Here is a 14,045-nt window from a genome sequence, read left to right as displayed (position 1 = left end):
TGCTAATCCCTAACATGGGTCTGGCATAGAGTTGGCTTTTTTTTTTTTTCCATAGGCAATGGGGTTAAGTGACTTGCTCAGGTCACATAGCTAGCAAGTGTCAAGTGCCTGAGGCCAGATTTGAACTCAGGTCCTCCTGACTCCAAGGTTGAAGCTCTATCCACCGTGCCACCTAGCTGCTCCTATACAGTTGACTCTTAAGACATGTCTGTTGAATTGAACTGAAAGTGTTTTGAAAGACTCAGTAAGCTACAGACCAAATACCAGTTAATGGTACCCGTGCTAGTGAAGGTCAGCTTGTAAATTCATGACTTATTTCTCTTTAGATTTTTATTTGTTGTTTTTCAGTCATTTCAATCATGTCCAACTCTTTGTGACCCCCATTTGGGACTTTTCTTGACAAAGATACTGGAGTAGTTTGCCAGTTTCTTCTCCAGCTCATTTTACAGATGAAGAAACTGAGGCAAACAGGGCTAAACGACTTGCTCAGGATCACAGAGCTAGTAAGTGCCTGAGGCCAGATTTGAACTCAGGAAGATGAGTCTTCCTGACACCAGACCTGGCACTCTATCCGTTGCACCACCCAGCTGCCCTAGACTTTTATTGCTAAAGCTATTTCAATTTAACGAACATTTGTTAATTGCCTACTCTGTTCCAAGTACTCTGCTTGTTGCTGGAGATAGAAAAATGGAAAACTCCAGAGTCTCCAGAGCCCTCACCATTTTCAAGGAAAATTTCCTTATTTTACAGATGAGGAAACTGAGGCTTGCTCAAATCAGACAGGTAGTAACTGTTAGAGTCAAAATTTCATCTGAGTTTCCTTGACTTGAGAGTGTCTATTCACCATATTGGACTACTTCCAAAAGTCTTAAATGATTTCTCTTGAAACAGGGATAGGGGTTGACTCTATGATTCCATTGATTGAGAGAATTCTCAGATGGAGGAATTCCCATTATCAGTCCAGGCTGGCAAGTGGTAATCTTAAAGATAATCCTAGAGTATTAAGAGGTTAAATGACTTGCCAGGTATCTCATAGTCTGTACCTGTCAGAGGCAGGATTTGAACTAATATCTAATGGGCTTCATGACCAGCTTTCTACCTCGAATGCTCTACTATTTTTCCTTGCAATGAACTGGATAGAACCTTAGTACATTTTATAAGAAATTTAGGCTTATCTTTGGCATCTCCTCCACCCCATTGGGGATTATTTTTATACTAGCACAGTGCCTCGAACATAAATGTGCTTCATTAACACCTATTGAGTTGATCATACACTGGAAGGGTCTGGGGGTTAGCCTTTACCAGTAGTTTATATGTCTGCCATTTTCCTTTTCCTTGGTTCTAATGCCATGGCTACTTTGGTGTTCTATTACAAACATCTAACCCCATAACTGGGTGATCATACGATTGGAGATTTAGGATGGAAGGGGCTTCAGAAGCCAATAAGGATTGACCCTCAAATTTTAAAGATGAAGAAAATGAGGCCCAGGGAGTTTTTGTGACTTGTGACCTACTTGAACTTGGGCCCTCTGACTCCAGGGCAAGTAGTCCTTTCTCTGTCTCAGTATGCCCCCTGCATGATATCTATGGCTCTTAAGAATAATCCTGCCTTAGGAATTCATGAATAGCAATTTTTTTTCCCTTACACTTACTGTGATGTATCTGTTTGTATGTTACTGACTCAGCTAGTTGGGAAGGGGGAACATTATTTCTATATCAGCTTTAGTATTATCAAATAACACCTATATATTAGGTGACTTATCAGTATTCTAAAATACCTCAGAGAATGCTCTAGATTAATTGGAAATCTAATAATTACGATAATTATCTTGTAAATTACATGAACTATTCTAATTATTCTTTAGACTACTTTCCCCCTTTTCCCTTCAGTAGACCTCTCAAAGAAAATTCAATTTGATTTAAAATATTTGGCGTTCTAAGGACAAATATTTATGTGAGAAAAGTATAGTTCTTTCTCTTTGTTGTAAGAATTTCATTATGTTGAAATTGCTTCTGGGAAAGTAGGTCTAATCTGTAGTGGACTTTGAGTAAAGTTTTATAAGTATATTCTATAATTCTCTCACAACCTGAATCCCTGTACAATTGCAACAAACTTAAAAAGCTAGCTGTGAATTTTGGCACTTTTTTCCCCACCTTAGAATTTGTCTTTCTACCAAAAAGAAACATGGGTATTCCTTGCTGCTGTATATAGCATGAACAACTCACTTTAATACTGGGCACCAGTCCTGTTCTTCCCCTTCTGCTGCCTTCAAGCTTGAATGAAAATTAAAAGAGTCATGCATAGAACAAATGTTCATTTTGCATGATTATTCGTAACACGCCATATGATGAAGTGAATAGGGAGGTGACTTCGGAAGCAAGGAAGACTTGAATTCCTGACTTGCCTCTGATGCATCCTGGCTATGTGACCTTGGCCAGGTCACTTAACCTCCAAGTATGCTGGGCAGCTCTCTAAGACTGTAATTTTCAGAGAAAGTTCTCATTTACAGTGGTAGAGGGAATTTTCCTCATTGGAACCTCCCTGTATCAATAAAATCTCAGCTCTCCTCAAGATGATTATTCATAAATTCCCATGTCCTTTATGTTTTTAGAAGTTCACCCTGGGGCAGCTGGGTGGCACAATGGATAGAGCACCAGCCCTGGAGTCAGGAAGATCTGAGTTCAAATCCAGCCTCAGACCAAACACTTGACACTTACAGCTGTGTGACCCTGGGCAAGTCATTTAATCCCAACTGCCTTAAAAAAAAAGTTTACCCTGATGATCAGATGTTAAGACAAAGGAAATTACTCAACCTCTGATACTTTGTGGAAACAAGGGTACCATGAAGTATCTTAGAATGAATCCTTTTCCTGATAACCCTCGGTGAACATGAATTGCTCATCTTTTCCCCCAGAAACCATTCAGCTTGCTCTGAATCAAATTGAATACAGAATCTAAGGAATGTATGGTATATTTTGCCTCCCCACTTAGATTGTAAAGTCCTTGAGAGCAGGATCACATATTATATTTATTTATGCCCCCACTGTGCATAGTTTTGGACACATAATTGATATTTGGTAAATATGTTGAATAGATGAGAAGCTCCTTATTGATCCTAATAAAGAAATAGGTATTTCTGTCCACCATAAGTCCCTATATAATTTAAACACACAACAAAACAAAACATACAAAATAGAGCAAAATTCATTTTTTTTCTTGGATTTTTCTGGGCAGCATATTTTAAGAAGGATATTCACTGATAAGCAGGCAAATGTCTCAAGTAGCACAACCAGAATGGTAAAGTCTTTAGTTCATCCTATTTGAAGATCGGCTGGAGAAAGTAGGGATGTCTACTTGAAAAAAAATAGACTTGGGAGGCATAATAATGGTTATGAGTATATGTGAAAGTCTGTCATAAAGAAGGAGTAGAATCACTCTACTTAAACCTAGAAGATGGAGGTAGGAGCAGTGATGTGTCATTTCAAAGAGATACATTTAAACTTGATTTAAAAAAAAAAAAGGTCATCAATTGGGCTATCCAGGAGTGGAATAGCTACTTTGGGAAATAATAGGCTGCCCCTCCCAATGGGTAGTCTTCAAGCAAAGATTGGATGACTACCAATCTGAAGAGCTGGGAGATTCTTATTCAGGCATGAATTAGAATAAATAGTCCCTGTGGTCCCATCTTATTCTGAGATTCTGTAATTCCTTCTACCAGGTGTAAATTTAGCTCTTTTTTCCTGCTATTTTTTTTTAACATGAGGTTTTTATGACTTAATGTTAGGTGATGCATTTGACATTTTAAAGGAAGTCATCATCAGAAACAATAGCATGTTGAAGGCACTGATCTTTAGATTTTTGCCTTTGGTAATCATCCTAACAGCATGTCCCATACAGGCAAGAGACCTCTTGGTGGCTGAGAAGCAATGAACCATTGCAGAGTTTTCTATTGTTTTTAGAATTAAGACCATAGTCCTTTAGGGCATAATGTAATGAGAGCCATTCCCAGCCTTGGGCAGTTGCTAGATAGAGTTACATATACTAATCTTTATGTAAAACCAAACACTTGAATGATATAAAAATGAGATCAGTCTAGGAAATAACTTTAATAGATATTTTTTTTGGTGTTCTACTCTTCTGACTTCTTGTAAGTATTGATTTCTGTGTGTTTCACAGAAAATTAAATTGATGTCTATCCTGAATTTAAAGAAAATTCAAGGAAAATAATGAATAAAATTCATCAATAAAATTCCTTTCTAATTGACAAAGAGACAGAGACTGCTTTCACTTCGAATTCAATTTGCTTTCAAAAGGAATTCAACAGTACTTACTCAGTAGATTCAGTATGTGCAGAGATGGATGTCATTTTGAATTCAGAGGTCCCTTCTGGGATTCCACATCCCTAGTGTGAGCCTGACCCAATCAATATGTGTCTGTTTTAGAAAAGTGCTTAATTTTAATAAAATAATATTTTTATCCATTCTTTTCTCTTTCTCTCTCCATTCCTGTCTTTCCAGGTAACATATCTGGGCAAAGTCTCCACAACAGGGATGCAATTTTTATCTGGCTGCACAGAAAAGCCAGTCATTGAGCTCTGGAAGAAGCATACGCTGGCCAGAGAAGATGTCTTCCCAGCGAATGCTCTCCTGGAAATCCGGCCCTTCCAAGTCTGGCTCCATCACCTTGACCTGAAAGGAGAGGCTACCGTCCATATGGATACCTTTCAGGTGGCTCGCATTGCCTACTGTACTGCTGACCATAATGTAAGCCCAAACATCTTTGCCTGGGTCTACAGGGAGATCAATGATGACCTGTCCTACCAGATGGACTGCCATGCCGTAGAGTGTGAAAGCAAGCTTGAAGCCAAGAAGCTAGCTCATGCCATGATGGAGGCCTTCAAGAAGACATTCCACAGCATGAAGAGTGATGGCCGGATCCATCGCAACAGCTCATCCGAAGAAGTCTCTCAGGAATTGGAGTCTGATGATGGCTGAGGGCACTGGTCAGTGGCTCAGCAAAGGCAGCCATGGCCTAGGGAATAGGAGCTGATAGATAAATAAGCAATGATTCAAATTGGGGATGAAAAGACTGCCAAATACTTGGCTGACCAAGCTTTTTAAAATCAAAAGAGTAATTCAGAACCTAAAGATATGCATCATTAAAGTAATTATGTTACGTTGAAATCTGCTGCTGCTGTGAATGTGGGGGGGGGGGGAAAGAAAAGCTTATTTTTCTGCTCATTCCCCGTCCGCCCCCAGTTTCCCCTCTCCTCCTAGCCCCAGACCCCTCCATGCTGATTTTCTCCATCTTCTTGAAATATTCTATAGCTTGCTGTTTATCAGGCTGCTTTTCTTCAGCTCTTGGTTCCTTCAAATTTGCCTAATGAAACCCATCAAAAAATTGTCAGATGTTCCTGGGGTATTCATAGCAGCGGTGGGTGGGGGGTGGGCTCTGGGGCTGGTGCATATGCTCCCAGGGAAATAGAAAAGGCCCCAGGATGACTCCATAGAATTCTCTCTAATGGCATATTTCAAAACCTCTTGGCCATATGTGAACCAAGACAGATGTCCTTTGGCTTTTAGACTAACCTCCTGAAATTCCTCAGTTAATTCACACTTCACAGCTGAAGACGATGACTTTATTTTACAAATATATCAAATACTATCTTATTTTATTCACTTTTTCTATTTTCTGAGTGTACCTGCAGCTACATATTTCACATACACACACACGCATCCTCACCCTCCCATCATCACTAAAGTGATAATTTCTTACCACACTGCAGGGCACCCAAAAGGAATAAAAACCAACATCCCCCCCAAAAATATGAGATTAATTGCAGAATATATTTGCTCCATTTTCTATATATTTTTCTTCAGTCTTGATTTGTGGCTGGTTAGTAGGTTGAGAATCCAGTCCCAGAACTCCTCCTTAACCAGCCTCAAATCAGAATCAATAAGAGCATGGAAACCTTTTCTTCCCCCATGAGAATCTCAGTCACTAAACCATTGCTTAAAAATTGATCGTCAGTAGCTATCTCTGCCCATTCAGAGACAACTTGACCAAGTTACTTTAAAGGGAAATATATCTCTATCCTTTTAAAGATGACAGTTCATTGGGACCAGTGTTCAATTATTGTTCCTGCAAAGAAGCTCTCACTAAGAATGCCTGTAATTTCCCCATTCTGTGGATAAGATGATCCTCAAATTTCATCAGTGCAAAAAAAGTCAATATGAATAGGATAAAAAAAGGACTTGCTGTAATAAATACATTTAAGGCCAAGAGCAGATTCATAGTTTGCAGGTAATGCTGCTCCTTTATTAAAAAAAGAAAAAAAAAAGTTTGTTTTTAATCATGGTAATGTTAGGGGCACTAGGGCACCTTACAGAAGCCTTAAATGAAAGCTAATCAAATCCAGATAGCTCTATGTCTGTGTTTGGTATGTGTATATGTATGTCTGTGTGTGTGTGTGCGTGTGCGTGTATGTGTGCGCCTGTGCGTGCGTCCAGTGTTTAAAGCATGTAGAATAAGCATGGAGACATATTGGGGAGGACTTGCACCTCTTGAAAATATTCTTGTTGCTTTACAATGTATGTAAACTATTCTTTAGCATAAATGCATTCATACTTTAATAAAAAATATGAGTAAATAAAGCTCAATAGTTTTACACTCTTTTTGGTGTAAAATGCCAATTCTGGGATTGTGTATGAGTGTTTTTTTTTCTTTAAAGACATTGGTTCCATTTGCCAATGTTTAATACATCTTTTGGGACTCCTACCAATTTATGGTAAAAGGCTGTGCTCCAATGGATATGTGGGCACAAAAATACAAATTTCACTAATACATGCTTTGGCATCCTGTGCAACTTTTAGCCAGGACCTCCCCCATAAGCTCACCACAAGAGTCTACTCAACATACTGGGACCTTCCTCATTTTCTCTTACCATTGCCAGGCTATCCCTGGACTCCATAGACTGTCCATTGATCATCTCTTGCTCTTAGCATATGACCAACCCATCTTCTCTTTCCTTGTTTTCAATGTGTCATAGGATGCCATGGAGAAGCAGTATGAAAGATGCCATCAAAGAAATATCTGAACAAAAAAAAGGAAAAGATGATAAAAATCTGTAAATACTTCTTTGCTCATTAACGTAACAAAATGGATTTTGTTCAGAATATATGGTGGTCTTTTTGGTGAGGTTGGATCTATGAACTTGTTAAAAAGTAATTTTATTAACTGAATTTCAATGTAATTGATTTCCTTTGTTATCTCATATATTTTATTTTATGAATTTAGAAACATTATTCTGATAAGGGGTGCATAGGTTTCCTGGAACAACCAAAGAGAGGCACATGGGGAAAAAAAAAGATGAAGAACTTCTACCTTAAAGAGATTCTTGAAATACGGAGTGTTTGAGTACCTTGCCTGTAGTCACACACCTAGTACAAGATAGGTCTTAAACCATGTCTTCCTGACTCTAAGGCTGGTCTATTCACTGTACCCACTCTGCCTGTTTGACACTCTTCTTTACATAAATTCTGATTCATTTAAAGAAAGTTTTTACATGTGTTTGGAGTCCTTTTAGTGAATCATTGGCAGTTCAACCTTGAGTGATTCCTTCGGGGGAAATCGGTTTCAAAATGTCTCATCCGCGACCAGGGTTTACAAGAGCCAAGCCACATCCCATTTGTCAATGTGCATGAAGTGGGTGGGGCTCGAAGGTCTGAGTGTTACCCTTTGTGGAATTCACAGCAGATAAACAATCGTGGTGGATTTATATACTCCTGCTGAAGGGATGACTCCAAGGGAGTGTGACTGCTTTCCTCATCATGTGGAAAGTTTGGACAATTCAAGAAGACACAGCTACTTTACATTCTTAGCTTTTGTATTTTAATATGCTTCCCTGAAAGAAAAGTTGTTGGAGAAGCTTCTCTCTCTTTCGGAGCAACAGTCTCATCCCAGAACTTGCTGAGGTGTTTGTGGATTAATTGGGAGTTGAGTTGGTGAGCATGACCAGTGCCTTCTCCCTCATGTCCTTGGCCTGGCTTTTGACTTGTGGTCTGGAGATGCTGAATTACTCAAGGCTGAGAATGGAAGGAATGTCCTTCTTTGCCAGCCTGTAATGTCTTGGAGAACCAATCTTGCTTCATGTTAGTCTCATCATAGAGATGGAAGAGTGCTGGCTTTGCAATCAGGGAACTCTGGGTTCAAATCTCAGCTCAAGCAGATCATTTAAACTTTCTGGGCCACAGTTCTCTCAATTATAAAAGGTGGGGTTGGAATAGAGGTTCTTTCCATATAGAAAATGTGCGCTACTCAAAGAACCATTTTAAATCCTCTACTTCTGTACTCTGATCATGGTTTAATGGGGCAGTTTAGTGGCACAGTGAGTAGAGTGCTGGCCTAGAGTTAGGAAGATCATTTTCCTGAGTTCAAAACTGGCCTCAGGTAGTGACTCTGGAAAAGACATTTAACCCTGTTTGCATCAGTTTCCTAATCTGTTAAATGATCTGGAGAAGGAAATGGCAAACCACTCTAGCATCTTTGGCAAGAAAACCCCAAATAGGGTCATGAAGAGTCAGACACAACTGAAAAAATTAAACAAAAAAAAATGATCTAATGATCTGAGCAAATGATCTCTAGTCTAAAGATTTTAAGCCATTGAACATCTCTGGATCTCACTTTGTTGTTTGTAATATCAGTGGGCTCACCTAGATGAACTCAAGGTCCCTTCTGGCTCTAAACCTCAATCCTAGGATCATGCAATCACACGCATTATTATTTATCCCTGTTTTACAGCTGAGACAGAGAAGTCAGAGAAAGGTTAGTAACCTGGCCAAAGACACACCTCCAGGAAATGGCAGAGCCCAGAGTTGAACCCACGTCAAGAGTTGTAGGTTAGTAAATTTTGGATTACATGCAGTTACAGCTAAGATGGGATCCTTTTGATCTATCTATCCATAATGAGAGCCTCTCTCTTATCACAGCTTTGCGTCTTTCAACATTGCAAAGTAATATTTTATCCTAGGCAGCCATTATTATGAGATATTTCTTCACAGTCAAAAGGGCAATCTAAAATGAGAAAGGAAGAAGTTCCTAGCCTGGGAAGGGCCCAAAAGTTTTATTTGGGCTTAAGCACAAAGAGACATTTTGATTACTTTCCCCCCACTGGATCTAAGAAGTGCATGAGAAAACTATCTCCGCCCAAAGAGAGTCAGATGTCTGACAAGCTTCAATCTTTAAAAAGTGTATGAAAACACCATGTATGAATAGCACAATCATCACTTTCAGGACAATTAAGCAAAAACTTGCAAGGGCATTGTTATAGAGTATAGTTTGGTTGTTGAATTACCTTGTTATAATTACATAAATGTATTTTTCATTTAGTAGTTTTATTTCACATTTTTTTACATTGCTTAGATTTCCTCTTGTGTCTCTCCTCCTATTCTTCCAGAGAGCCATCCCTTATAACAATATATTTTTTTTAAAAAGTAAAATGAGAAGAAACAGCAAAATTAACTAAATCAAAAAGTTTGACATTGCATGCATTGCTTCACACTCATTGACCCCATCCTCTCTGAAGGGTGTGTGTGTGTGTGTGTGTGTGTGCGTGTGTATTGATCCAGGAAACTCAAAAAGTCGTATATATAGAAGGAGCTTCTTCATGTGGAGTTCCCCTGTACAGAAAACAGCACAGGTTTGGCCCTTCCCCCTTCCCATCTCTACTTTGGTATTTATCTAGAGGTGAAAAGGTACACACCACCTCATGAATCACAGTACATACGATCCTTTAATCAATGGTCTCTGAGGGATTAACAACTTTGCAAATGTCTCTTGATATTCCCCTCCCCCCAACCAATGACAAATGTAAGAGATGTGTCCCATTGACTCTCCAAAGTGTGCATGGGTGAAAATTCAGTGTAGAATAAGACATGAAACAAAACTAGAACAGAATCTCTCAGGTGGGAGCAGAAGGTGCTTTTAGGCACCAGTGGTGAGTAAAATGAATTTGGCTCTAAACTTTCAGGCACGTAAGCCAATACAAAAAAAAAAAAATGGCTGATTTTGCTTTCATTTTTCTTAAAATAGAAACAATATGGATTCATCTGCTGGGGTGCCATTTTTCTTGGAATTAGAAGTTAGGCAATTATTTATCACATGGTCATTGAAAATTAGAGTTGAAAAGGCTCGCTAACCCACCCCCATCATCTGACTCCTATAGTGATTTATTGTTTCCAAAATGCTTTCCTCACAGTGGCCTTGTAAAGTAGGTAGTATAATAATCTCCCCATTTGAGAGAAGAGAGGCAAACAGACTTAGATTAGCACAATGATTTACCCAAGGTCACGTGGTGTCAAAACCAGGATTTCAATCTAGGTCTTGACAGAGTTGTAACTAAGAATCCTAGAAAATTCATTTGCAGAGGGGAGAAAGTCATGCTTGAAATAGGGGGAGGGAGGAGAGATCCCTTTGACCTCTGTACAAAATTCTGCTTTCTCACCCTTTCCTGGGGTCAATCTTACTTCCCACCCCTACACAGCCATCGATTGGACTAGGACTGTGAAATACAGTGATGGTCATCTCTGGACCTCTGTAGGAAGAAAGTGTGGACTCCCAAGGGAAAGCCTCTGTTGTCCTGCCCTGCCCGACTTGAGATCAAGTCTTCTGTTCTTTCCATTACACCATAAAGTGAAGGAGCCAAGAACCAGAGGTATAGTGACTTGACCAAGACCACACAATGACTTAATTCAGCCTGTAGATGTCTACTCAAAATCCAAAGAAATATTAATAGCCTGGGCAATACATAGAAGTCATGCAGTTATACCTTATAGATAGTTACTGTCTACTGAAATAAAAACTGCTGAGAGGTCAGTGAAACCTTGCAATAGTTGACTTACCCTTGACTATTTCCTTGATGAGATGGAATGAGGTATAATAATGATGCTTTAAAACTTACTGCCCATTAAATATTCTAAAAATACTTCCTCTTATGGCCCCCAGAAACCCATACTGGCTTACCATAAAAGAAAGGCAAACCTCACCCACAGGTATAATTGTAAGTGGGAAGCGTCCAAAATCATAATGGTCCTCAGGACTACCGTGATGAAGCTTGTTGGGATCATTTCACATCAAAAGGCCTTTTTGCATGAGAATTTGGACTGCTCTTTAAACTTCAACCAAATGGAGAGAGGCCAGCCAGTAATAACATGGGATAGTAGGATTTGAACATCAAGGCTTGTAGCATAACCTTTGACTGAGTAAGAGTACAACAGAAATGTGGAAAGGCAAATTGCTTCAAGAGAACCCAAATGCTCCTGTTAAGAATAATCACACACAAACCTGAGCTGGTAAAAATAGAAATCTTAAGATGGTGCTTTGTGCTTTATTTGCCAAAGGAAACATACAAATTGGGATTTGTGGACTTTATTTCTTTTGGAATGGCTTAGCCAGCATCCTTCAGGTTTTACTAAGGCTTCTAACATTGGTCATTCAAATGTAGTAAATGGTTCTAGAAATACAAGATATTAACTTTTTTTTCATGTTAACGATCAGGACTGGTAAGCTAACTTTCAGCTTACTTTTCCTAGAGGCCTAAGTTCCTTCTGGAATCCTATAAAGGAAGCTACTCATGACTTAACAAGAGCAAAGGTGGTCTAGTCGTGGAATGAGCTCATGTCTTTGGTTGTCAAAGAACTTTTGTCTTAAAATGTATTTTAGGATAGAAAAATGAGTGTTTTATTTACTTATTTTTTATCATCACGGAACAGGCCTTATTGCAAATTGAGTCTAGGTCCCGTATTTTGCAGAGTAAACTGAGGCCCAAAAGGTCACATAGATAATTAATAAGTGGCAGATCTGTTGTTGTTTTAGTGCTGTCTGACTCTTTGTGATCCCATTTGGGGTTTTCTTGGCAAAGATACTGGAGTAGTTTGCCATTTCCTTCATCAGCTTATTTTACAGATAAGGACACTGAGACAAACAAGGCTAAGTGACTTGCCCAGGGTCACACAGCTACTAAGTGCCTGAGGCCAGATTTGAACTTGGAAAGATGAGTCTCTATGGCTCCAGGCCTGGCACTTTACCCATTTTGCCACCCTGCTGCCCTCAGTGGCAGAAACCACATTGAAGTCCAAGTCTTCTGACTAAATTCAGTGTTCTTCCGTCTTCATGATTTACGAAATAGGAATGATGGCTGTCATATGGGATCTAGTGTTGGCCCCTGATTGACCATGACCTTGAAGGACTTGCAAAGGGCTACATTGTAAAAGCTTCTCTGTTCTCCAGTGGCAAAGCTGGATCTATAATATTAACACCCACACATAAAATAAGAGTCGATTTTTGGCCAAAGTTTACAGTCATTTGCAAGTGGAAAATTGGAATCTAGTCCTGGAAAACTTGGCCCATCAGGTCCTGGATCAGAGCTAAGGGATATTATTGGTCTGATCATGGTAGGTTTTGTAGACAAGTTAAAACCTATCAACAGCCTCCATTTGCATGTTGTTGTATCAAAAATGGAACAATATTCCTTACTATGTCAGGTGCTTACCAGGAAAAAAAAATACAGAAAACTCAGGCTTTCCCCCTACTTGCCAACTTTTCTAAAGGCTATTTCCCTTTTGTTTTCATCTTTCACTTTGGCAGATCATGGCAGTAAAATCTTATGACTTTGGACTCAGTTCTAATTGGAAATTTGTGTTTGCTCAGGCTTGAGTAGGTTGAAGTTTTATGAGAGTCAGCTTAGCTATTGGATAGAGCACAGGATTTGGAATTAGCGGGACCAGTAGTCAGATCTCATCCTGGATACTTGCTAGAGAAGCTGGGTAACCCCAAGTCACTGAACATTTCAACCTCAGTTTCCTCAACTGTATACTTAGGATAATAACGCCTTTAAGAACTTACCTTCCCAGGTTCTGGTAACCTGAAAGCACAATATAAGTGTTATGATCATTGTTTTTGTTGTTATTTACCTTGTAAGTGAACAGAATAAACAAGATTATAAGAGGAATGTTGACTTTCTTGGAAGGTTTACCCCTTTGGATCAGAATTGCTTTCAAATATTCATCTACTTACACTGATACAATTACAATGTAAGTAGATACTCCTACAGATTACGTTGGCTACTTATCTCTTAAGTAGAATCACTTAAAATTGACAGTGGATTAATGTATTTCCCAGTGCAATGTGCCCTTAGTCCCACAATTGTATTTCTTTGTAAGTTTCTATGACTTAAACTGACCTACCCCGACAGTTCAAATTACAGCCATTTTACTGACCAAAAAAAAAATTACTACCTACTTCCTGCCTACAGGTATAGAGCTATTAAAATAAATCAAATCAAAAATCTTTTCTATTCGCTGAACATCTATCATTTTTTTTTTGCAATGGGTGTTTTTTTTTTAAGAACCATAAAAAATTGTATCACTTTAGGGGGTTCAGTGATTTGCCAAGGTCAGATTGCAATGATACCAAATCTTTGTTTCCAAATCTTTCCATCCACTCCATCAGGCTGACAATTTAAATGAAGAGTCAAGTATATGATTTTAAAGATACAAATGCATATTATGATTAAAAATATTAAGAAACTCACTACATGCTAAAATATGGGCCTTTCTGCGAAGAATTTTCTGAAGGATAAAGACATATTCATTATCTTTTATGTCCATGCCCTGAATATGTTCACATAGCCTATGATGTCTGTCCTAAGACAGGTTTTAAGTTAGCATTTATTAATAGTTCTCTTATTCTAGTAGTAATAATAATAGCTAGCATTTTTAAAGTACTTTAAAATTTGTCAGGTGCTTTTCTAGTACCTCATTTTATCCTCACAATAACCCCTTGAAATAGGTGCTGTTATTCCTTTCGTTTTACAGATGAGGAGACTGAGAGTGAGTGAATTTCCCAGGATCACGTAGCTAGTGTCTGAAACAGGATTTGAATTCAGGTCTCCCTGACTCCATGTGCTGAGATCCATTCACTATTTAGTACCTTTCTTACCTTTTTTTTTTTACCCTCTCTTTTCTCTCTTTCATTACTCCCTTACTCT

At 38.8% G+C, this 14,045-nt stretch overlaps 1 protein-coding gene across 2 annotated transcripts in view; it reads left to right on the top strand.

Moving 5' to 3' along the window:
• Positions 1-6,654, top strand: part of PID1 (phosphotyrosine interaction domain containing 1) — a 274,275-nt gene extending 267,621 nt beyond the window's left edge. For both annotated transcript variants that reach the window (XM_027875683.1, XM_027875682.1), the window contains exon 3: positions 4,519-6,654. In XM_027875683.1, the coding sequence (XP_027731484.1) occupies positions 4,519-4,995 (477 nt within the window). In that variant the 3' untranslated portion in view covers positions 4,996-6,654. The remainder of the gene's footprint in view (positions 1-4,518) is intronic.
• The last annotated feature ends 7,391 nt before the right edge of the window (positions 6,655-14,045 follow it).

Source organism: Vombatus ursinus, unplaced genomic scaffold, assembly GCF_900497805.2.
Source record: "Vombatus ursinus unplaced genomic scaffold, bare-nosed wombat genome assembly UNPS02014810.1, whole genome shotgun sequence".
Taxonomy (NCBI): domain Eukaryota; kingdom Metazoa; phylum Chordata; class Mammalia; order Diprotodontia; family Vombatidae; genus Vombatus; species Vombatus ursinus.
Note: the sequence above shows the minus strand (reverse complement) of the source record. Positions and strands in the feature narration are given on the sequence as shown.